The sequence below is a fragment of the Cryptomeria japonica genome, chromosome 3 (genome assembly GCF_030272615.1).
Source record: "Cryptomeria japonica chromosome 3, Sugi_1.0, whole genome shotgun sequence".
Taxonomy (NCBI): domain Eukaryota; kingdom Viridiplantae; phylum Streptophyta; class Pinopsida; order Cupressales; family Cupressaceae; genus Cryptomeria; species Cryptomeria japonica.
Window position 1 is genome coordinate 912,126,171 of NC_081407.1, and position 25,774 is coordinate 912,151,944.

General features: G+C 35.2%; 1 protein-coding gene across 1 annotated transcript; it reads right to left on the reverse strand.

The window, feature by feature from the left end:
* Positions 1 to 654: 654 nt before the first annotated feature.
* LOC131071937 (uncharacterized) lies at positions 655 to 19,239 on the reverse strand. Its single transcript, XM_058007948.2, has 5 exons — positions 18,646 to 19,239; positions 15,042 to 15,127; positions 14,219 to 14,524; positions 13,961 to 14,044; positions 655 to 1,377 (listed from the first exon to the last, which is right to left on the reverse strand). The coding sequence occupies exons 1-5, from the start codon at positions 19,216 to 19,218 to the stop codon at positions 915 to 917; spliced, it is 1,512 nt and encodes a 503-aa protein (XP_057863931.2). The 5' UTR covers positions 19,219 to 19,239; the 3' UTR covers positions 655 to 914.
* Between the last annotated feature and the right edge of the window lie 6,535 nt (positions 19,240 to 25,774).

The window sequence follows — 25,774 nt, forward strand, 5'->3', positions numbered from 1 at the left end:
ATGTATAAGGCTTTAGTGCCCTGTTTTGGGGGTTTGTGCTATTCTTGAGTCCCATAGGCTGCTTCGGCCTCACGAGCAATATTAAAATCTTTCATTCATTCAATGATGATAATGTGTCTTCAGTCTTCAAAATATGATACTCATATATCTGCAAACACTATAGAGAAATTCTGTGGGAAAAAATTATAAACTATCAAAAGGATTATCACATGGTTTAAACTCTGCTTATGTATGCTTTTCAGCTGCAGAATTTATGAACAATAACAACTTAGTCAAAATGATTCTATACTCCATACTATTTAAGAAAGAAAGATAATGTGTTTCTTCTTGGAACAAATGTAGCAAAAACATTTGGATGAAATCAAAATCAACATACATAAAACATTGTGCATGTTGGTAAGCAATTGTATCTATAGTTAAAAAAGACAATATAATACTTACCCATCAAATTCACTGCTATTTTCTAGGATTGCATGATTCTTCTAAAGTTTGAAAATCTATTCTATGATATAGTCCCGTTACATCTTCCGATGCTTTTCCCTGGCACAAAAAGCTTTTTACAAAAGAAAACTAATATTTTATTTCCTACCATCAAATGAAAGCGAAACTTGTAGCTTTGCATATCCCATGTTTCTCAAACCCATACTAAAAATATACACAAAACCATCTGCTCTTGATAATTCAAAAATGAAGAACAAATATAGCAGTTCTCTTACAAGAAAACTGCACTACGATCTTAATAAATAATAAGCTATTATTTGTTATCTTTAGTCACTGTTTGTGTATAAATAACGTGAATAAAACAATTTGTTTATGCCAGCTTTTATATGTATATAAGGGAAAAAGAACGTGTTAATGAAAAAATTAATTCACAGATAGCATGCATCCCAGCTATTTGCATCTCCAGTAATCAATCAACCTGACTTCCTGTAAAAACTATAGGCCACAGCAACTGATGCAACTGCTCCCATAACTGCCAAAGCTGCAAATGTGTCTTCACGATCCCATGTCTCAAACCATTTTGAAACTCCACGCCAACAATTGGATGAACGAGTAGCATTAATATTTTCCTTGGTATATTCAACGCTCTTACTAGTGGCCTTCAAATCCAACTCATCGGATCGTACATTAACTTCAGGTGTGAAATTTTGACAGCAATTACTAGCATTGCCACCCTGGCAACAACCTATGTTACTTATCACATCATTCTGGTTACCACTTACCGCATCACTGTTTTCAGTGCCCAACCCACTTGCTTTTTCACCTTTATCTATGCCAACTCCATTATCGCCTTTCTCTAGAAAAGCTTCTCCATTTGGTCTAAGTCTTTCCTGCTGTGCTTTTTTTTGGTCCTCTTCGGTCAAGCCCATCTGACCTCTACAGCAGACATAGAAATTGGAAACGGGGAAATCATTTTATTATGCATCAAATGATTTTAATAAGAAAGCTTTTCAGTAACAGTAGCATATACAGTGATGTAGGGTGAGATAACAAACAACAAAGAAAACTCAAGTAAAAGAATCTAGAGACTTCGATAAATAACTTGAATCAACTGTAGAAAAGAAGAGCTAACAGAGTAAGAAATAAGAATCAAAGGAAAGTTACAAAACATATATTCCATCAGATTGATTACAGAAATATAACTATCATCATCTGCAGTAAAATTGCAAAATAATTGTTTGCAAAATCTAAAAGACAATAAAACAATAATAAACAAAAAAGCTCAAGTAAAACTGTTCTAACAGTCCAATATTATCAAGATTTCTGTTTCTAGCAGGTGAGCTCTATGCCTATTTTCACTTTCCCCTCATTATGCACTGCAGATTCTCCCTCTAAAGCTGGTAAAAATTAGGGATTTTTGCTTCTTATTTTTTCCTATTTTGTCCTTTGAATTTCTTGTTTCTTCGTATGCAGATATACACATTCTAAGTGTTTGTACTCCAAAATTACCCTGTTATTTTGAAACTTTCCTGTCCAACCGCCCAATTTTCATCCAATATGAAATGCTTTAGGTTCTCCTGAAGTTGTAATTTGTGTTAGTTGTACCTTTTTTTGGTATTGGAGAACTTCATTATCATTTATCACCCTCCTCATTTAAGTGTGTCATGCTTTGCATAATATATGATCAACATCTGGGATGACTGTGAACTGTAGCGGTGTTGATGCTGGTTGACAGGTGTTAAGGCCTGTGCTAAGTCCCCTGTAGTGTGCTCGTGGGTCTTGGCTGTTGTTGCATTAATGCTGGGATGAGGTCCCCTGTTTGTGACCTCACTGGTTCATAGCTCCAGTCAAAAGCGTTCACCGACCAAAAAAAGATATATATATGATCAACATCAACCAAATTAGGAAGTGTCCAGATGAGAAGAAGAATTCAAGCAATAAACATTTCATGCATTGGCTAATAAGATGGCAAGTGAGTCATATTCAATGCTGCACTGTCACTTTCCAGCATCAATTAAAATGATTTCCAGAAGTTGCTGAGAAATTGAGTCCCAATCTAAAATGACTGTCACTGGTAAACCATATGTGTCTGCAGGTGGAGGAAGAATAACTTTGCAGACATAGCAGCATCCATTCTTACATTCCTTCTTTTCTTTGAGTATGATGTCTTGTATACTATATAGTCATTAACAGTGACCAAATTAGGAATATCTAGATAAGCAGAAAAAGTTCAAGCAAAAAGCATTTCATGCAATTGTCCAAGTGGATCATATTCAATCCTGGACTGCCAATTTCTAGCACCACTTTCTCACAGTGATTGCTTGATGTTGCTAACAAAACTAATCTCAACCTAGAATGACTTAGTGACACCCCATGAGTCCAAATGAGTAAGAATAAATTTACAGGCATTCTGGCATTAGTTATTTTTATAACAAACACTAGCACTGTTATAGAAGCCATAGGAGAGGGTCATTAGTAGATGTGTGAAGCACCCTCTTTCATTGGCCGTTAAAAGAGAATAATGAGGGTGCTCTACTAAGGAATTTAAAGGATATGGCTCTATAAATAGCCTTGAAGGTCATTCCATGCATTTCAATACTGCCAATGTCTATTGTGGCCTTGTCCACTGCCAGCCTTTACAATTTGCCTATCAAGATCCCAGGATATGCAGAGGGGCATTTGCATAGAAGTACTACATATCATCGGCAGTAGAGGAATAGTTTGTGTTGTTTGTGTCCCACAATAGACACGTAGTTTGCAAATCGTACAAAGACATAAATTTAATGTTACATGACATACTGACCAATGTGTTAGGATTTTTTTTCTGTTTCAGCTAGTCGTCATCAACATCAGTGGCAACTTTAAATGGCACATTCTCTACCACTTCATGCAACTGATAAAATACACTCATCGCATGAGACATGCATATGACACGATTATAATACTTGTTTTCTAAAACATGTCTCTGATCTATTGAGGTGTCCACATCTTAGAAATTGTAGTTACCAAGAGACAGAAATTGGTAATGTCGCAGAGGACAGGGATGGCTACTAGAACACCGTTTTTTTCAGAAGCATGTGAGATGAGTACTTTACATATGTGTGTGCGTGTAACTTAAAATGAAAAAACTGATAGTTTAAAGTACATAACTAGATGTCAACAAAAGCTAAGATTAATTATATTGATGTTTTATACCATCAACATGACATACACAATTAAAGTATAAATGCTAGTAGTTATTAAATCATATAAAGACCAATATAGCATCAAGACTCTTGACTGAAGAGTATATACTACATATTGAAATGATGATATATAGGCTTAGAAAAAAAGAAAAAATCATAGATGTGAATCATATCTCATTCAATGGTGTATGCTCAACTAATGCATCAGCTATGTTGTCAATTTCTTGATCCTTTGTCAAGATGCTCTCCAGATACTTATCACCTTCAAGCTCAAGCTCCTCTGCATAGTAACAAACTAGGGGCAAACCATCGAGGCCATTCACCTCAACCTTCAGGGTACAGTTGCTCCATCAGTGATTTGTAAACTCTCAGATTAACATTGAATTTTGAATCACAAATATTACACCATCATTCTACTTGGTCCAACAAATAAGAGAATTAAAGAGGCATGGATGTTGAGGAATCAGAAAATGGCATGGTGTAAACAAGTGATTTGAGAAATAATTCAGAAATTTCTCCCTAGAAACCATACGAGAAGAAAACTAAACTTGATAGCAGCAATTGCCCATCCAGCTTGATGCAACTAATTGAAAGAATAAGTACAAAAAGTGGATACAATGGTAGTTTATCCTTAACTGCTCTACTAAGCCTCTACAAACTATGAACAGCTGAGTCCTTCTGATTCTCCTCAATAGAACACTCGAATATTCCCCTAATGCCAAAGCACATACTCTCACCTCTACATATGTTGTTGGTGATGTTGGAACTTTCCTCTCAGGCCCTAGAAGAATCGACTAGAAGCTACAAGTAGAAAGGATGTCATTTCAATTCAGCCCCTGACTTTCAACAGTCGGGAGGTCAAAACCACAGGAGCTGCAGGTGCAGGTCCATCTTATGTGTGTTTTACCCAAAAAGTGCAAGGTTCACCCCTTGCTACTTCTGAATAACTATCTTTGTCCCAAATGTGCAGGTTCACCCCTGCTTCCTCTAAATAACTCTTATCTCTATCATTTTTCTAAATTCAAAATACTATTCAAGTTTTGATTTTTCCTGATTCTTGTGGATCACATGTCCCGAGGCAATTTTTGGTCTCACAAAAGGATAAGACACTGAATGAGGGAAGAGTTCTCCCGATTTCTTCTTGAAGCACCACTTTCTTGAATTCTAGTTTTGCTCTCCCTTGTTTTTCTTTGCAAAACTACACCCTCTATGCGTATGGCTCTTCCATCCACACTACAATGCTATATAGAGGGTAGCACTTGTTCCTCTTCTTAATCCAACACAGAGCTCATAAACGTGCAAACATTCACTATTTACAACTGATTTCATCTTCATAAATAGATCAATCTGAAAGCATTTTCACCAATAGGCCACAAAATAGTGTAGTGTCTATATCTAAGGGGCTCAATGTTCTTGACTTGTCCCCACAATCTTTCCTTCCAAAGGAAAGTCAAAGTGTCTCCCACCTTGAGTTTATGCTCCTTCCCATTTATAATCATGTCTTTCCTTGTCCATATTTTGAGTCTTTTTCAATTGCTCATTGACCTTGTGTTGGATTGATCTACTCCTCAACAAACTTTGATGCTTTAAGCACCTCTATATCTTGTTCTTCATGTTGTTCCAAAGCTACACTAAATAGATTTGAGTACAAATACCTCAAGCATGCCTCAAAAAGTAACAGATTTGTAGAAAAATGGAACATCCTATCAAAGAAGTGCCAAATGTAAGGACAACATTCATCCCTAGACTTTAGACACCTACTATTGAATCTTCTTATGAGTTGCACCAAGGTCCTAATGACCATTTTCATTTGCCCATCCATTTGTGGGTGAAAATGCAGTAGCATTTTGAGCTTGTATCCATCATGCTCCACAAAGTAGACCAGAAAATTTCAACAAATATCATATCTCTATCTAAAATGACTAACTTAGAAAGGCCAAAATCCAGACATTACTGAATAATATTTCCATAGCTGCTTTCTACATGTAATTAGTATGCATGTTTTGTTGAATCTATCAACAATCACCAACAAATAATCATTTTCATGCCTTCTCATCTGTAATCCTCATACAAAGTTCATAGAAATATTTTACCTAGACTTGTAGGAATAGGAAGTGGCAAATACATTCCTTCCTTTCTTAATTTAGATTTGCTAGTACAACACAATTTGCAGCCTCTAACAGACCTTGCTACTTCTTGCTGCAATCTAGGCCAAAACAAATATCTTTGGAAATTATTTCCATACTAAAGTGGCCTGCTACTCTAGCGATATGTAACTCCCTCATGAGAAGTCTCCATGCTTTCGGCACACATAATTTTCCTACCTTGAGATAGATATCTTCAACACTTTTTGCAACCTTCTGAGCTTGTAGCACTTTGAACTTCTTCCCATACTTATCTTCAGCATAAGCCTCTTTTGTAAAAGGCTCCAAATTGTGTAACCACGGCAATAGTTGAAATTGGTTTACAAATAGGCGATCTAGATAACATATACTCCACTACATTAGCACTTCCTTTTTATACTTGATCACCAAACGAGATTGTTGTAAGAATCCCATCCACTTAGTGTCTTGTCTCTTGTAATTTATTTTGTGCTTGCAAGTATCGTAGAGGTTGAGGATCAGTGTGCACAATAATTTCTTTACCAAACAAGTAATGTCTCCATTTTTAACAGCTTGAACTGGTGCATATAATTCTCTATCATAAACAATGTATCTTCTAGCTACTAAAGTAAAACCCTCTTAAGTATAACAAATGGGCTTACCACCTTGCAGCAAGATGATGTGCCCATGACATATTCACTTGCATCAATCTCCACCTCATAAGGCAGCTGTGAGTTATAAGACTTGTTTCGTATTTTAACGTCTCAAATGCTTCATTGTGTTTTTACCCCAATGAAAACTCCTCCACAAATCTGCAACTTGGTGTAAAAGAGAGGCTATACAGGAAAAGAAAGTAATAAATTTCCTCATACATTATGTAGGCTCTACGGAGCTCCTAATTTCAATGGCACTCTTTGGTGTAGGCCAATTTACTATAATTTCTCCTTTAGAAGGATCTATTCTAAGTTACCCTCCTCCAATCACATGCCCTGGATATACCAATGACTTTGTGTTCAATTAACAATTTTTCATGTTATGTAATAGTTGTTTTTCTTTTATTGTTTTCAAGTCTTGCTTCACATGATCTAGATGTGCTTTTCATGTTGCACTAAATATTATGAAGTCCTCTAGATATATGCAATCACACATATATCTAAGAATTTACTTACCACATAATTTGTAAGTATCATATAAGTAGCTGGTGCATAAAATAAATCAAATAGAAAATAACCATTCATAATGATCTTATTTTGTTTTTAATCTCATTTTCCATGTGTCTCCTCCTTCAGAGACATTTGATGATAACTAGATTCAATTCAGATAGCCTAATTTAAGATCCAGATCAGTGAAGTACCTTACATCATATTTCACAGACTTGACCTCGAAGAGTATTCAGCAAGCCAAAAAATTCTGACTCGTAGAGTATTCGAGAAAACTTCAGCAAAGCCACACAGACCTTCATGGTGCACACCATTTTCATAATTTTTCAGAAGGATATGGATAGGGAACTTCATACTGTCTAAAGACCAAGCCTCTTAACTATTTATTTTGAGATTAGACTGCATCATGAACCACAATCTGCTAATGCAGTTTAATTGTAGCTTCAATATGATACCATAGATTTTGAGTTGTCTTTATCCTTATTTTATGTTTTTAGGATGTAGTTAAGGGTGTAATTTCCAACACTTGGCAATTATATGATCATCTATTTTGTAACGACTACAATGATTCTTTGTATCTTTATCTTTATGTGAATTACAATTCTTTTCTACCTTCCATTTGTTTTTGAAATGCTTGTTCTTTCACTTGGATGACTCTCTTTCACCTCTTTTCTTTTCCTTCCAACATGATACACTTGAACACACGTTTCATCCAAGTACTTTGGATTGGTGGTAACCACCCTCTTTTGGATGTGGATGTGAAGTCCTCCAAGATACTTTATGAGCATGTTCTCCTTCTCCAAGTCCATGTCATTCAACATGGCTTGCCTCCAAAATTCTGCAGTATAATTCCACATGCTTTGCTCACTTGCTTGTTTATAATAAGCCTATCTATTTTTTGGTCATTTTGTTCCTTGATTTTCCCACCATACAATAGAGATATTGTATGCCTCATTAGCTTTATGTACACTAAAAAATACTTAATTTGTTTAATACATGAATTCAACAATGACGCATTTATTTGGCCATCAAATATTTTAATCTCCGATTTCATTTGTAGTTTAAATGAGGTTTGTTCCTTTTTTCTTTAAGTAATATTACTTTTCGTACTCTGTCCATCTCCTATGCCAAATCTCTTGGCTAGAGTTTAACCAACTCACCCGTGAATATTTATTCTTATGCCATCTTCACTTGTTACCTTGACAAGTGCTTGATGTTCTTGGCAAAACCATTGTTGATTTTCCATCACACCTTTATATGGGTTTCCAATGCTTTTCATTCAACTCCTTCACTTGGGCTTTTTATGCTCTAGTAACCATCATACAAGAATACAATTCCACAGTCCACAAAGATCAAACTGCTCTACTAAAAAAATGATTTTGTAAACATGATTGGAGTGGCAGTGGAGATACAAACATGAACCAAAAATAGAGTGAGGTGCACAACCCTGTGTGGATCTTTCCCACACACTTCATGCTTTTCATACCCATTCACCTCGTCAAGACAGTCTTAGAGTGGTGAGGACTGCTAGGTCCATGCAATATCTTCTGAGGACGGCAGGTGGAGACAGCAGCTGAACTGGCACAAGGGACAGAGCAATTGTGGGTGGTGATATGGCTTCTACAAGGAATGCAAATCCCCAGCAACCAGTGGAGATGGATGATGACTAGGCTGGTCCTTTTGTTTATACTTTATGTTAATACTCTAGGGTTCTCTTTGGTATAGAGTATATGATGTAATGGTGATTAAAAAATTTCAAGAGCAGAATCAACCATAGTATCATGAGAAAATATCTACAAGGAATGTTGTTGCAATGGTACATCTGAACATGATGTAAACCCTTTATCGATATTATAATATAAAGGTTGAAAGACCCACAACTCTCAGTTTAATTAGCAAAAGAAAATTATTAGTTTATTTTTTTATTTTTTTGTAAAACTTGAATTTCAACCAGATTGAAGAACCATCTACTCTTTTAAGTTTTATTTTTCTAAAAATGCCTTCCTATTGTCTACAAATAAGATAGATTTTTAAATTATAAAAATGGACCATGTCATTAAGGTCGTCCTTGTGGCCTTCAAAGGCCTTAATTTGAAATTAGTAGCAGAGGCTCTGGCCCTCAACCTCAACTTCTATTGCAACAAGGAAACACCAAGGGCACTGCCCTTATACCATTAGGGGCTGCCACTCCTAGACCCCTACTCTCATTTTAAACAATAGTAAATAAGAATTGATTTACACTGCATTGGATGGAAAAGCAACATTTTTATCTTTGACCTTTCTCCAGTTAAATCTGAGATGATACATTTACTTTTAGAACTTGGTTTGTTGAGTCAAATCCTGAGATGATTCATTTACTTTTGGACCTTGGTTTGTTGAGTCAATCCTGACTTCAAGTACTGCTATTACATAAAAACCACTTTGATTTAAATCTAACATTTACAATTAGCAAGTGACATTGCATAACCAATTATTAGCTGTGTTCTCAATTCCATATCCAATTTTGTACATTTTTTACAAATTATAGTTATTTTTATACATTTCAAATATTATTTACAATATTGAAGCCTGGTCCTACCAATAGTTGAGGCAGGGTAGGTGAGGAATCAACGAAACACTGATCCCAAACCAATATCATATTAGTGAACGAGGGCTTATGCATTATTCTATTGCATGTGAAAAGAAATTTAAAATAAGGTTAATTTCTAAGTTACTGGTTCAGGTTCAGGCTCAGGTTCGGGTACAAAAAAAATTTGCCCTTTGGGTTCGTGGGTCAGGTTTGTCTGTACATGTATATATATGTAAATATATGTATATATGTACATATATGCATATATACACATGTACATATATGCATATATACACGAGATATGCAAAAATTTAAAGAAATATTCAGAATAATAAAACTAAATACATTTAATAGTATGATAATTCATCATTGATCAATGTGTGAGGAGAACCCAACGATAGAAGGGGTGCTTCTAGGAGCATTTTAGGGTTTTGGGATGCAAAAAAGGTCAAAAATGTCTGTTTTTGTTATGTTTTGGCCCAAGTTTGTACCTAGGTTTGTACCTGGTGAACCCAAACCCCTGGGTACGTACCCAAGGTGTACCCAGGCGAACCCAGTTCGAGAGCATGAACCAAAAGTGGCGAACCCAGTAACTTAGGTTAATTTCATATAGGACTAGAAAATGTTAGGAAGTCGGAATTTAAATTTATTTGCAATGATTAATGGAAATAAAGTAGCAGTTAGTTAATTGCAAATAATAGATTTTGGTATATTTGAATATAAAAAATCTCATTTTGACAAAAAACCATTTTAAAATAACAAGTTCAAGTGTGAAAAGTGGGGAAAAAGGATTAAAGGGTTTAGGAGATTTCAAACAAAATGGAAAAAGAAGGCATTTTGAAATGACTTCAGCATTGTTTGGAAACCTCTCTCTATTCTCCTCCTCAAAAGAATACATTTTGGACTTGATGGAGCTTGGATTTGCTAAGGATTGGAATTACTTGGAAGTAGAAATGATTGCTTGCAGTGTGCTTGCCACTTGAAAAGAGATTTCGTTGTTGTAGCTTGTTTTTCTTGTTATTGTGAATTTGAAATGAATTATACAATTGGCATCCACGCATAGAATTTGTTCTCAAGTAAATTCGCAGAATTAAATGTTGTTCTGATTTTCTTTTTTTCCTACCTTTAAAATGATTTTGAAAAACACAAAATACGTCTAGGTTAGGGCAAAATTTCCCCAAATTCCATATATACATATATGATTAGAAAAGCATGTAGTTGTGCATCTTGTGCTTCTAAAGCTATGCTTGGGTTTTTGTAATTTGAGTATTTTAGAAAATGGAATTTTAAAATTTTCATTGAAACCATTGATGCTGGATTTGAGCATTTTCCTGATTCTTCAACTTTTTGAAAAATGAAATTTAAATTCAAACCATGTTAGCTTGTTTTATTTTGTGGGATGAATAGTCTCCCTATTAGTTTATGATTGTGCATCATTGGACCTAGTGTCACAACTTTATGCATTGTTTTTTGTGCTACAACCAACTTGTATCTTTGGAATTTAGGCATTTAGGATTGAGGTATAGAGTGCAACAGGAGTGGCCTCCCACTACGCTTAAGTTTACAAGGAACCCATCATTGAGGTATAGAGTACAACAAGAGTGGCCTCCTACTACGCTTAGGTTTAAAAGGAACCCATCAACCAAGCCAAGTGACATTTTAAGGAAATGTGAATACTAAATTAATGGGGATTAAATGAAATACATACATAATCAAGATAAACCTTCACCAAGTACCAAATGACTTTAGAGGATTCAACACATGGAATAAAAGTGCATTTCACAACTCGTTGAGATTAATGAATGTTATTGGGTAGCGTTATCAAGGATAGACAGACTATTATATTACATCTAGGATCTTCTTCATATTATTTTGTAAGATTTTGTATTCAGCACGCGTTGAGATACCTTGTATGTGAATTGTTAGCATGAAGAAACCTTGTGCATGTAAGTTGTTTGGCATTCCCTATATATATATATATATATATATATATATATATATATTAGCATGCATTGAATGTGCAAAGAACTCTCATGCATGTATGTTGTTTGGTATTCCATATACGCGTGATTGGCATGCATTTGGCCACATACTCCTTGTTGTGTTCTTTGTGCTTCTTACCTAATCAACCATCTCCTAATACAAAGGGGTGGAGTTAAGGGTTACACATGGTTGTGTAATTTTGCACCGTAGTTGAGAATCCATAGGTAATGTGGAGAAGCCCAAGAGTGCATGCAAAACGAGTTACATCTTTTCATCTTTAAGCAATTTGAAGAAAAAGTATAATCTGGGGCGTTGGAGTCCTCATTTCTTATGTTGTAATTATTATTTTGAACTAGTATAAGTTGGTACGTAATCCATCCACATAAGTACTGACAAATCTATATCTACTTTTGGCATGTTTCAATGTTAGTATTGAATTCACATGGCATATTGTATCAATTTTCTCATTTTTAGGTATGTGGTAGAAATATGATTTGAAAACGTAATTCCATATTCTCGTGGAATGAAAAAGCAAGCTAGCACAAATGTAACATATGCTTTGTATAAATGAGGTAATTAAATTGACATAATTGAACTACTTGTCCTATCCCTAAATTTTGGGTGGTGTTTGAGACCCTTGTGAGTTACAACACTTTGGTATTAGTGGTTGTCTTAGTGTTAAAACAACCAACCTAGAGTGTGTTGGGTATGTCATTGGGTTTCCCCATCTCTCTAGTCCTCTTAGAGTGTGATCATTAGTTCTACATGTCAATCCACATCCTAAGTAATTTGTGAATCTTGTTTGACTTTCTCTATGTTCATACCTTGTCAAGAACTAGGTTCTATGTCACAAAACCCTTGGAAACATCTAAGTTTTTGACCTAGTAAATTTATCCCAATTAATCTCTAACCAAGTTAAAAATGCATATTGAGGACTACAGAGCAAGAGTGCTAGTGGCCTCTAGGTATAATAAAGTCCTCCAACAGCACTGGAGTAAAAAAATTCCTGATGTCTAGAAATGCACTATACAACAAGTGTTTCTCACACTTTCTCCAAAAAAAATCCTAAAGATCATTTGTTCTTAGAGGTCTACTTTTGGTGCCTAGCATCTTGGTTTGAGTAATCTTTTAGATATTTTGACAGATATTCATCTCCTCGTACACAACCTTTGGCATGTGTGTAGTGTACTAAGGTCTTAACTATTGTATCTATGTCATTACGCTCATATGTTCTTAATGTTTGAGCCTATCAAGGGTTGGGATGACATCATGCTCTTATTCTATCCTTGGTTTAACAAGTGATGAACATCAAGGTCCTAGGTATGATTGTTTGAGATATAACAAACTCTACGTCCTCATAGTGATGTCATAGTGACCTTGACCCATGATTGAGCGAAATCTTCTGCTTGTGGCATTATGATTAATGCATTGGTGATGGATATCCTATGTGTCATTGTACCTTGTCAAGACAACTTGTCCACACAAGTGTACAATATGACATGAGGATCTCACACTTGCAATGCAAGAAAATTGTTCATTCAATTTCTATCCGTTAATGTCTTGAGGAAAGCTTGGGGACCTAAAGGAGGAGTTTTTGGGCTTTTCCACTCTTCAAACAAATACTAAGAAGTCATTTGCAGAAACTAACCATCTTCAAAGAGGACATGATTCTACATGAGAACAGATTCAAAAACTTATCAATAATGGCAAACAATGAAGCAAGATATGAAGCCCAACGATATGGGATTCTAAAGTGCAGAATGCCTAGCTACAAAATTGAAATGCTTTCTCGAAATATTAAAGAGCATAGTTCCCTAGAAAAAGAGATATTTTTAAAATCATAATTTCTTGGGAATCTCTAGACATTGTCCTAATTCGCGAAGCTAATCTAGATGAGAAGCATTCATTGTGTTTTATAAATGATAAAGGGAATTAGTTTGCATTATCTAGCATCAGAACCACTAGTTTGGATTATATATTTTGATGACTACTCCTTAGGATAACCTATATTGGATTCTCTTTACAAACACCCTAAACACTAGGTAGAAACATTTTGAACCTATTATGGGGAGAGATAAACTTGCACACTCACACAATGTCTCTTTTGAAAACAAATTTACTTGAATCAAACACTCAATAAACGAAAGCTTACAGATGAAAGAATTCATGAAAATTATTTAGGTGGTAATTGGTAAGTGTAAAAACATATAAATGCTCATGCTACCAATCCAATGCACAATAGGAGAGCATATGCATCTCTCAAAGAGTGAATCTGAATGCAAATTGTGCAATTTAACATTTTCAAGGCAATATGGCATTTTCACATTTTTTGGTACTACTATACTAATCTATAAAGTAACTTATATAAATATCTGAAATACCATATTTAATTATAGGATTTTGAACTCAATCTTTGTAAGCTGTGAAACAAGGAACCTGCATAATGCTGGAGTGTACATAGGCTCACAGCTATTATCTTTGACGCAAGAAATTTAAGAGTAACAAAGGGGAGGGGCTTACCTCCACAGCCTATCTACTATTTCATTCTTCCCAATGTGTTGATCTAGGAGAATTGGAACATCATCTGGAGTAACATAGCCGTACCTAGACAAAAGTCAAATGCCCATGTCTCCAATCAAGTAAAACCATTATGCACTTTAAATACAAATTCAAAACATATTGAATGCATAGATATAAGCATCCATGGACAAATAGAATAAGTTTAATAATAAAATTAAATAAGGGGCAAGGGGATGTCTAATAGAAAGATGTTCTTACCAGTGACCAGTAATTTGGCCATCAGCGTTTGGCCCATATATTATAATGTTTCCAGCATATTTGTGTCCACCAATGTGTGAGCATGGACTCACAGAAACATGACCTCTAAGTCCTCGTGATTCTATCTCTTCTTTAAATCTCCGAATAAGTACAGGTCCACAAACACCACACCTTCGATCTCGACTTGCATGCGCGCACACAAATATGTGACTTCCAGTAAGTATCTCAGGATTTCCTGACAGCCATTCTGTATCTTTGACAAGCACCTCTTCCACAAATGTATCAACGTCAAAGTGTGTCAATCCCCTGAACCAGTGAATAAATAATAATTGCTTTAGCAGAGGCAATAGTATTCAAGTCTAAACCTTAAATGCTGATATTTAAAAAAAAAAGTTAACATGTCTCCTACATTTGTGTAATAAAATTAGAAGACATTATATATACAGAGTTGTTCTACAGTAAAGAACAACAGCAGCATGAACCCTCAAATCCTGTAAGAAATTATTCTAGAATTAATGTGTTCAATACCATGTATTGAGAACTACAAGCCACACAAGCTTAATTCTACAAGCATGAAAGAATTGGGTTTAAGATAGTCATCCTACTCTCTTAAAATCCAAATGATTCAGATCTTAGTTGACCTTTAACTCTCGCTATGTATGCAACACTCAGCACAAGCTCATGGGATATGAAAAATCTATGAGATGGAATGGTGGACTAATTCAAACTTATAAGAGATCAGATTCTCCATTGAGAAAAGTATGTGCTAAACTCTAAAGGTTACAAGCTAGAAAAGAAACACAGAGAAAGGGACGTGACTAACTTGTATCTGATCATGTCTGGAAATATTAAAACATCTCCATTTGAAGTTTCTGTTCCATCCCGCCCTTCACATATTGTCAAGTGTGTCTGTTACAAGCAATAACACAAAATAAGAAGAGCAATAGTCCATTGAATATAATGCTAAAGCAACATATGCATTTATATGTAATTCAAACAAAACATGCATAGATATATAATGCTGAAGCAGCAGCACAGCTAGGAAGATGTTTCAAATTAGCTTGTATCAGAATTGTCTGACTAGTATAAACTTTAAATTAGAGTAGAAATATATTTATTTTAGTGTCAAAAGAGTTAAAACATGTTTTAAAGCAGTAAAACTTGAACAGTGAAGGATATGGCCAACCGTAAAATCATATTTAAAAGTCCATTAAATCAAGATGAGCTTACTATGAGACTTGTTTTTCGCTATATTATCCTATAGAAAATTTATCAAGACATGTTGAACGAATTGGGTTTAAAATGAATAAGAAGATTTAAGTTAGTTGAGTTGGTGATGCATAGAATGGCCATATGTCAACACCTTGTACAGAAAACATAAATTAAAGACATTGTCCCATGCAGGATGCTACAACTCCACTTTTTCTGTACAGGGGATCCCAAAATAAAATCAGAACAGTAGCATAAAAATAAATATAATCTTAAGCTTTAAGTCCAACGATGAAATTTGGATGGAAAATTTGAGCAGCCACTGGAAAGGGAGAGTGGAAGTTTGCAGCAACTGCTTGAAATTATTTGGGAGTTTTTTAATTGGACACATCCATGCGGTGGATTTTTCTTGAGAAATTTAATACTGAGTTTTTTTCAATGCAAAAGCCCACAACACTGAAGCACAAAGCTAATATTTCTTGACGTATAAGATTTTTTCTGTTGCGAATGCTCATAAATTGGATGAACAGCACCACCTGAGAACATCATAGCAACCTCCCTCCACGGACGATGAGAACACTGCCAAAATTTAATAAATAATAATATCTGATCTGTAACTTATTGCACTTATCATACCTATGCAAGCACATGCAAAGAAACAAATGACCTTGACCAAAGCATCACAACAAGTGACACATAGTAAATAGATTTAGCCTGGACACAGCTGTCCAACTCAAGCAACTAAAACTGCAATACTCCAGCATAAAAAACTGCAATGTTCACATCGCAGAGGTTTCAAGAGTTCCAAATATCCTATAAGGGGAGGACTTAGCATCCCAAATAAGTTCAATAAAGTGAATAGAGGTTTGATAGCTTCCTCTGTGGGAAAAAAAAAACTGCCTTTGCAGATGATGAAAAAAAGTAAAAACAATAACTGCAGTGAAAGAAAAACCTTCCTAAATCGCAAACTTTTGTGTCTGCTATCTCTAAATGATATAATAATTAATATAGCACCCAAAAGGCAACAACTTCCAATTCCCAGACATTTCCTCTGCATAACACAAAAAAAAATCTACTCAATTCAAATAAAGTAAAAAAACACATCTCTCATCCATCTTATTTATCCACAGCACATGTATTGCAGAAAAAAACAACAAACTAAGCATATTACTGATTTTTTTTGTGTACAACTCTGTATAATTGTTATTGACAGCACATTTCAAGTACAACCAATGATAAGTTGAGAAGTCACAACCAAAACGTCAAACTGGCCATCTGTGATTTAATATGTTCCAAGTATACATTTAAAAAACATATGTTCCAGTAACCTCAAAACAAATGACACATGACAGCCTTAAATAGTCTTAAATATGCATCAATTGATTCATTTCAAAGATACTGATAAAGCCTCACTTACAAATGCTCAAATCCCATTCATAATTACATCTTTAACTCAAAGATGGTGCTAAGCTTCGATTTAGAAATCTTCTCACTCTGTAATCACCAAATCTGTGCTTAATTCCTGCCATTTTTCAGCCATAAAAAGGATGCAATCTAGCAAAAATTTAAACATTTTTCTCAACAACAAAGTTAACCTTTCAACTATAATAGTAATCCACCCTTACACAGCAAAAAAATTTACTTATCGATAGGGTTAAAGTTAACCTTTCAAGGGTAAGCCATGTAGCCCTTACAAGGCTAGCAGAAAGTGACATATGACAGGAAGATTTGACCTAGATAAAATCCAAATCAAAAGATGCCAAAAGCATATCGTGCCAAGCTGGGTGGGAATGTCACGACACAAAAGACGCAGGCTCAAACCATTGCAGGCTTAGAGCCTGTATAGTGTTTAAAAGGAATGGAGTTTGTCCTCCAAAAAAATCATTTTAAGTCAATTGAGGTCAGAGCACTTCATTGGTGAAAACCAATGAGAGCTTCACGTATTCTTAAAAAACAAGTAAACTGCAAAAGAATAAAACATCACCCAAATAAAAGAATTTTGAGGTTACTGGCCATCTGTGATTTTATATGTTCCAAACGAGGACAGAATGCAATTTATCCAACATTTCTGGTGCACAACACAATAAATTCTGCAATCCAACTTACTTACCCTTCACCAGCAGCACTAGTTTACTGTGTTTTAGAAGTGCATTTCCCATAAGTTTCGCTAAAATTTAACAGAGCTATCCCAGAACTCTAAAACAAATAATCTCTGTAAGGTTAATCCGTTTTCAACTAAGCATATATTGCTAACTATCTGTCTCAACTTTTTAACTACTGAATTTGAGCATGATTCCTCTCAATTTTACCACTATTAATTGGAAACTGCCATCATATCCCATGAATTGTCAAAGATTTATAAATAGTAAAAGCTAACCCTTCAACTATGTTAGAGATCCACACTGAAATCCCATGTATTGTCAAACGATTCTCCGCAATAAAGCTAAACTTTCCAGTAATAATGTTGATCCACCCTAAATAACGTGATTTTTTTTATCACCAACAAAGCTAACCCTTCAACTGCAAAAGTAACTTCCTAAAACTTGGGAGGAACTTTCAAGAAATTTATCAACAATAAAGCTAATCTTTCAACTGGAGTACTCATCCAACCTAAATTGGCATACAACTTTCAAAAAAATTCGACAGAATTGCCAATCTAAAAATTCAAAAAAGGGGGTTATCTGTAAGGAGGATCCCGCCCCTGTGAGGAGCCCTGTGAGCGGAATGGCGAGAATATTCTACTATAATGGCAATCCGCCCTGTGATGTCAAGAACTCCAATTTTAAAATTGTTTTCAGTAATTGAGCTAACCTTGAAATGTTTCAAAGATTTAGACAAACATTTCGGCGATCCCATTGTGCCATGCTCAGAGACCAGAATAGCAAGAGTATTCAGATTTTCCCATCATTAAAGTTGTTCCTCCAAGTGTAACGGTTCAAATAGCTAAAAAATTTAACTTTGTCAACATTAAAATCAATCTTCCATTTATTTTATTTAAATTTTAACATGAGATTTCGGGGGATCTCATTCTCGCAACCTTTAAGTGTAAAATAATCTTCAAATTTACCAAGGCATCAAAGTCAATCCGTCAATTATAGCAGTGATCCACTCTAAATGGCAAGAATCTTGACCTTTTTTCTTCCAAGTACAATCGCCAAACCTTTTATGGTTTTAAAGAAACACTCTTTAAAATTTCAAAAAGATCTAATTTAGCTAACCTTTCGTGGCATCTCATTCTTGCGAGCTTTAAGAGCAGCGGCAAGGAGCCTAGGAAGGCGATCGAATTCAGCAGCCTCCACCTTAGGAGGCCAACTCTCGGAGTTCTTATAGCAAAGAAACACGTGCCGGTCATAAGCCTGCACAGATCCCACCAGAGACTTGGTGTACATTTCAGGCCGTGCAAAGCCGTGCTCTGCATCGCTACTGTGGCCGCTGGCCGTATCGCCCAGCAAGCCATCGTTCTGCAGACTACCTGAAGCGCTCCCTATCGGAGGAGTTGAATCCAGTAAAGACGATGCTCCCTCCCCTTCAATGCCACCCCCGGGACTCGAACTGCTGATCACGTAAGAGCCAGAATCATCCCACCCGTTCGCCATTACTGCAAATGAAGAACGCGAATAAAAGCACGAGTCCTTCTGTTCCCGAATCAAACTTCGAACACTAGTCTTCACAGAATGATAATTTGGGTTACAGTTGATGTGTATATCCCTCCTCGCCAAACCTTTCCGACTTATCCCTTTGTATAGCGTTTTGCCGCAATAAAATAACGACGGCCGTAACGAGGTGGTCATATCGGCTTTAATACTTTCTCCCTTTCAAAAGATTTTCTTTTACAGTTGCCGTTAAATTTTAGGCCTTGAAGGCGTTAAAGCTTGTCGTTGACGTGACTGAGTGCTCACAGTTGTCTTGGTGGACACGTTTTGTGTGTGGGGCTCACCAACTTTAGCATAGAATTTGAAATTTTGGCACACCTCCAAGTCACATTGAATGGCAGGTAATGACCAGGAGCTTAATTTTTATAGCCCTCGTGTCAAATGGAAGGAAAATGGCTGTTTTCCTGGTCGTGGGGAGAATAAGTGCTCCCCCATGTGAGCTTGGGGGCTTGACCCATTGATGAATAAACTCGATATTAAATGAGTGTGTCTCAAAGGTAGAGCTAGAGAAATTATAGATTTTTATTTATTTTGGCCACACCCAATTAATTAAAATGGGTAAGGTTGACATGGTGAAAGTGACCCACCATGGGAGAAAGTTCGTGTCTAGGAAACTTGCCCCTTGTCTCATTGTAATGAGTATGTTGTAGATTTTTTTTTTCCTTATTTTATTCATTTGTTGTATCTAATTGTATGGTGATAATTGCATTCTTATGTACATATTGATGGAAATAAAAGTTTTGGATTATGGAATTCTAGTAATGGTGATTGATAGTTGTGTTATTTCAATGCATTTTCATTATTATTGAGTTGTTTGTTGTAATGTATAGATGGTGTTATGCAATCATTTATTTTTGGAATGGTGCAATGTTAATTAGAATTATGTTGTTGGGAGTTGTTAAATAGGCACCAACATTTAAATTCAGATTCTCAATACAAATAGTATTTTTTTCCTTGTAAAAGTGTTGATGATTATTGTTCAGATAGTTTAAATTAGAATGTTTGTCTCATCATTCAATGTGTAGAAAGTGTTGAAAGCATAGAAATCCTTCTACATAATAAATGATGACACAAACACCTAATTCTAACCATCTCAAGAAGAGTTATGGAGGTTTTTATAAATATAATAAAAATTATATTTGTGTTGTGGGTTTCCGAATTTGAATGTCAAGTCTCATGCCACATCTCACCAATTTAGAAGGTGGATGAGCATTTTTTATAGTTGAATTTAGGAAGTTGATGTTTTTGATTGTTGATATAGATGGAGGAAAATCAATGTACTTACAGAAAATAAAAAAAAGCATTTAAGTTAGATGTTGAAATACGAATTAATTACAAAACACATAAATCAAATTCTAAAATGCAAAACAAGGAATAGTAAATTCAATGTGGGGATTGAGTTTTACTAGTGTTTTATGGTTTTGTGCTTATGTTATTTGTCTTCAACTCTCATTCCTTGTCCTTTTTACTCTTCTAGCTCATCATTATTAGTCTAGGTAAGATATTGAGCTTTATTGGGGTTTTTTGGTCTTGTGCTTATATTCTCTCTTTTTTGCTTTCTTGTTCCTTGCTCTTTCATGTCTTCTAGTTAACCCTCAATGGGTCCAAGTACGAGGTATTTATCCCCCTTCGTTATTTCATAAATGTAGTTCAGAGAATTAGATCATCAATTTATGATAAGAAAATAGATGTGGTATTGGCAACTACTGGTAAGCTCGAGATTGATTAGCTTGAAAATAGCTTGAATCAATGCATGTTCACTCTATATGACTCTCTAATTGTTAAAGTTGATGTCAAGGAATTTTAAAAGAACTTGTCTACCCCACATGGAGGGAGTTTGATCTACAAATTTCTTAGCAAGGAGTTACCCCTTTAAGATCTATCTATTAAGGCTAATAAGAATTAGAAAATGAATGGGGACTATGAGTTGCAAGATTTTGCTAGAATATATTGTATTGTAACTTTTGTTAATAAATTTGATGAGTGTGTAATCTCTAGAATAGGTCTCTATTTATCAAAAATGTTAGAGTCTTCATGAAACACTAGCATGTGGATTTTAAACCCTTAGTGGTAATGCCTTCTATGACACTAATTTGGATTCACATATATCCCTTCCTTCGAGAGGGTTGGCCCTTGCATGTTTTTAAAATGTGTACCAATCATTGGGGTTCGCTATTAACATCTATCAACCTTTCCATGGTGAGGGTCTTTCAGTCTATGTTAGAATGTGCATTGAACTTGACATTATCATTTCTCTTCCAAAGAGTATTAATTTGAAAGCCGGTGGAGTGGAGTGGATCCAAGCTCTAGAATACAAAAGTTTATTATTCGTGTACCATGACTATCATGAATATGAGCATCTTATAAAGAATGTTGATAAGATGCTCATATCAATAAGGGAAAATGGAAACACAAAAGATTCAAAGATATTTTAAGGATTGGGATTTACTAAACCTAAAAAGAAGCATATGACTAAGAATGGGAATAAATAGGCTACAATCAAAAAATTATTCACAATATGGTATAGAGATAGTCAAGGAAATTCAATTTTAGGAGAGCAATCTCAAGGCCCAAAGGACCTATTAAAGGCCTACAAATTCAAAGGATATTTGGAAAAGTTTCTAAGAAGTAATAAAAATGAACTATAAACTTGATAACCCTAAGTTCGCTTGCAAAATTAGGGCTTATGAGAAACTTGGCAATTCCTTAGATCTCTAGGAAGGATATAGTTTAGAACCAAAAGGTCTAAGTAAGGCAATTATCCACAAGTATTACAAAATAAGAAAAGATATTTTGGACAATCTAAGGTGGGGAAACCTAGCAAATATATCACATAACAATTAGCAACTTTGGTCAATATAGCTTTGTGGGGTCAATCTCAACTAGAGTATATCTTTGAGAGCCCCAAGAAATCAAAGGATAACCAATGCTAATTATCCCATGAAACATCAAAGGATTAAAATCCCCCTTCTTAAGAGATTTAAAAAAATATATGTAAATATCATCCTAATTGAAGAAACCAAGATCAACTCTAATTAAAAATTTCATAATATACCCCTTTCAAGAAAAATGGAGGATTTTTCATTAAGCTACCATTGCTTAGGCTAGTTGGCTATTGTCTAGAATGGGTAGGAAGTCAACATGTAGGAAATGCTTTCTACAAATTGTTAGCTTGTTGATTTAGTCAAGGTACTTACCTCTAATCTATATTTTTCTCTTGTTATTTTTTTTTATTTTTTTTTTTTGATTGGTAATTGGCTGAAGCCTGAATAGCTTTTGACTGGAGCTATGAACCAGTGGGGACACAGTAGGGGGGCCCATCCCCGTTACATATCTTTGAATTATTATTATTATTATGTTTGATTAGATTGAGCCCAAGACCTTCCCCATCCTATGGAAGGCCAAGAGGCACAGCTTAGAATTCCGCTTCAGATGTCCCTATTGGGAATTGAACCTGGGTCTCCATAGTGAGAACCCAGTGTTTTAGCCAGTTAAGCTCAACCCCTTGGACTTTTTCTCTTGTAAATTTTTATAGTCCTTGTAGACACCTAAAAATGTCTCATTGATCATGTACTAATTATTCATCTAAATTAGTTAAATAATTCTTTAATTATTTAATTAAGTTAATTAATCTTATTCTTCTAATTTCACATTTCCTCATCATCTTACTAATTATTCTATTTTTATTTTTTTTGATCGATAATTTTGGATATATTGATTTTCAAGAAAATAGCTACAATCTACTAGGGCCAAACGGATTTCAACATCAGCCCAAATTCAGTTCAAACCTACTATGCAGAGTTCCAGCTAAAACAGAAAAAGAAGTATCACAGTGTTGTGCATTCATGCACGAAATATTACAGTAATCCATAAAAGTTTTTTGTTTTAAAAACTAACAAAAGCAGAAGCAAAAAAACACAGATTTTTTGCACCGTGACCGCTCAATTTGAGTCGCTCTGGTTCAGCTTCTTCATCTCCTCATCATCGATATCCGCCAAAGCTTTCCCTTTGGCCGCTTCAGTCTTCATCTTCGGAATACAGTCCAAGTTCCCAAAGTCTGGGTCACCTTCCAGGCTAGCTAGGAACTAAACCGCTCTCCCCTCCTCGAATCGGTCCCGGAGCTCTCTTCCCACCTCCATGCGCGCCACCACCTTAAGTGCCTTAAGAACCTCGTCTGTTCGTATCAACTTAACACAGAGCTTCATGGCTTCCCAGCCAATGCGAGCTCGTTCCTTGCATTGCTCTTTTAAACGACTCTCTGGTCCCCTAACAAATGGTAATATCTCCTCCTCTGCTTCTCCTTCCCGGATGCGAATTCCAGTCTGGGGGATCACCCATTCCAGAATGGAATCAAGATTGATTAAGTAATCCCCATCAATAAGCTTTTTCATTGTTATCTTGACTTTCTCCACTTCAGATTCGAATTCGCAAGCCCAGGCCATTATCAAAGAGTAGACCTCCATATTTATTTTGTACCAGAAATGGATATGCATCAATTCCTCCCCCAACATTAACCGAGCAGCACTCCACAACTTATCTTCCTTGTATTTGAAAAGACCTTGCAAACATTTGTCCGAAACCGTTCCCAGGAAAGGGACCAATTTCTTCTCTGTTCGGAGCGTGAAATTGGCCTCCATTGAAAATGCTCGAAACCTATTAAAACCAGAAAAACTAAACTGCAAAGACACAAACAACCTTCATTAATCCAGTTTTTGGCGAATACGTTGCACAAATTTCAAATTAGTTATAAATCTGTCGTCGTTTGCGACAGGATATAAATGCATGATCTGTGAAATAAATGGAAGGATATTTCACGACAGATTTCCTGCCCACCGCCATTGTCTCAAACCAAAACTCTGTGCTTTTGAATTGCCACATTAATTACAATGCCAGTGATAGTGATTACTCGTCCTTGTGAGCCATCTAGCGTGCTTACTGGGTTGGAGCTTCACGAACTGCATTAATACCACTTCCATACACTACCATTACCCTTCCACCACTTGGCCACTTGGCATGTCATATCACATCCAGCATTTGAGAGGAGGTTCGCCACTGCGTTAACACGTCTCCTAACATGGGAGACCCGAAAAGCCTCAAAGGAGGTGAGTTTTTCGCGTATTGTCTCCACCCAATGAGATAGTTTCCATGAAGGGGTGTTACCTTTCGCTATTGCGTTGATAACCACTTGGGAATCCCCTTCCAAATGTAATTTTGATACTTTCATGTTTATGGCCAATTCCATAGCCATTAGTGTCGCCTGTGCTTCCGCTTCGTTATTTGTCCCATTCTGTAGTCGTCAAGCCCCCTTGAATAGGACAACTCCTTTATCATCTCTTGCGACTACTCCCACTCCTGAGATACCTAGATTTCCCCTAGAGGCCCCGTCAAAATTAATTTTAATCCACTCCTTAGTTGGCGGCTCCCATTTAACCTCATCTTTTGTTGGTTCCGAAAGGGGACTAACCCTCTAGGACCCATTAACGGGTTTATTTTTAATTCTATCATCATTTAATCATTTAAACCATTTTCTAATGTTAATTAAATATTTATTATTTAATCAACTGTGACTATTAATCCTTCAATTTAAATAATCTTTATTATTTAAATAAATTCATTTTTAACTTCTATCTCTATTCAATTAATCATTAACCCTCTTCTAAATATTAATTAAATATTATAATTGTGATTTAAATCCTTTAATTTAAATAATCTTTATTATTTAATTAGATTCAATTTCTAAATAATTAGATAATTTCTTTAAATTATTTAATTAGCTAATTAATTCTTCAAATTCCAAATCCTCAAATTCTAATTTCATTTAATTCCAAATCCCCAAATTCTAATTTCGTTTAATTTCACTAATTTCATTTAATTAACTAATTCTTCTAATTCTAATTCTAATTTCTTCTAATTCAAATACATGTGCATGATTTCAAAAATCAAATTGAATTCCAAAGTCAAGTTCTAAATATATTCAAATAACAAATTGAATTTAAAATAAACTCAATATTTGAATCAAATCTCATACAAGGATTAAATTGAAAAACAAAGTCAAAGTGCAAGCATGCGCTAAATTAATTAATTCAATCAATCAATTAATTAAATTATTATCTTTTCAATTCCTATTTCTATCTTCCACTTTGTTTTTTTTCCAAAAAGCTTTCAATCAGTTAACTATTCCATCTATTTTAATTGATCATTTCAATTAATTGATCATTTCAATTAATTGATTAATTACATCTTTTCTTTAATTCTCTCCAATCATTCTTTTTTTGTCTTCTAGTTAGCTTTTTCTAAATAAAGCTTTCTTTGTCATCAATTAATTTTCCTCTAATCATTTTTTTTCATCTTTCAATCAGTTTTTTTCTCAATCAGTTAACTTATGTATCTATTAAATCTATTTTGTTCCACCTCCAAATCAGTAGTTCAACTATCAATCAGCATGTGAGCTCACCTAAGTTCCACCTCTTGATCAATTCGTTCCACCTCTCAATCAATTCTCTCCAATAATCTATAAATTGAGCATTCAATCTCCATTTTCAACAATCACGATGAATTATGAACTTTGAATCTTTGTGTCATTTGCAGGTTGTCAGCGCAATATCTGAGAGCCACCATACCACAAAGAAGAGAAGAACAATGGAAGCTACATTCGGTCATGGAATAGGGAGTTTTAATTGATTGAATATTTACA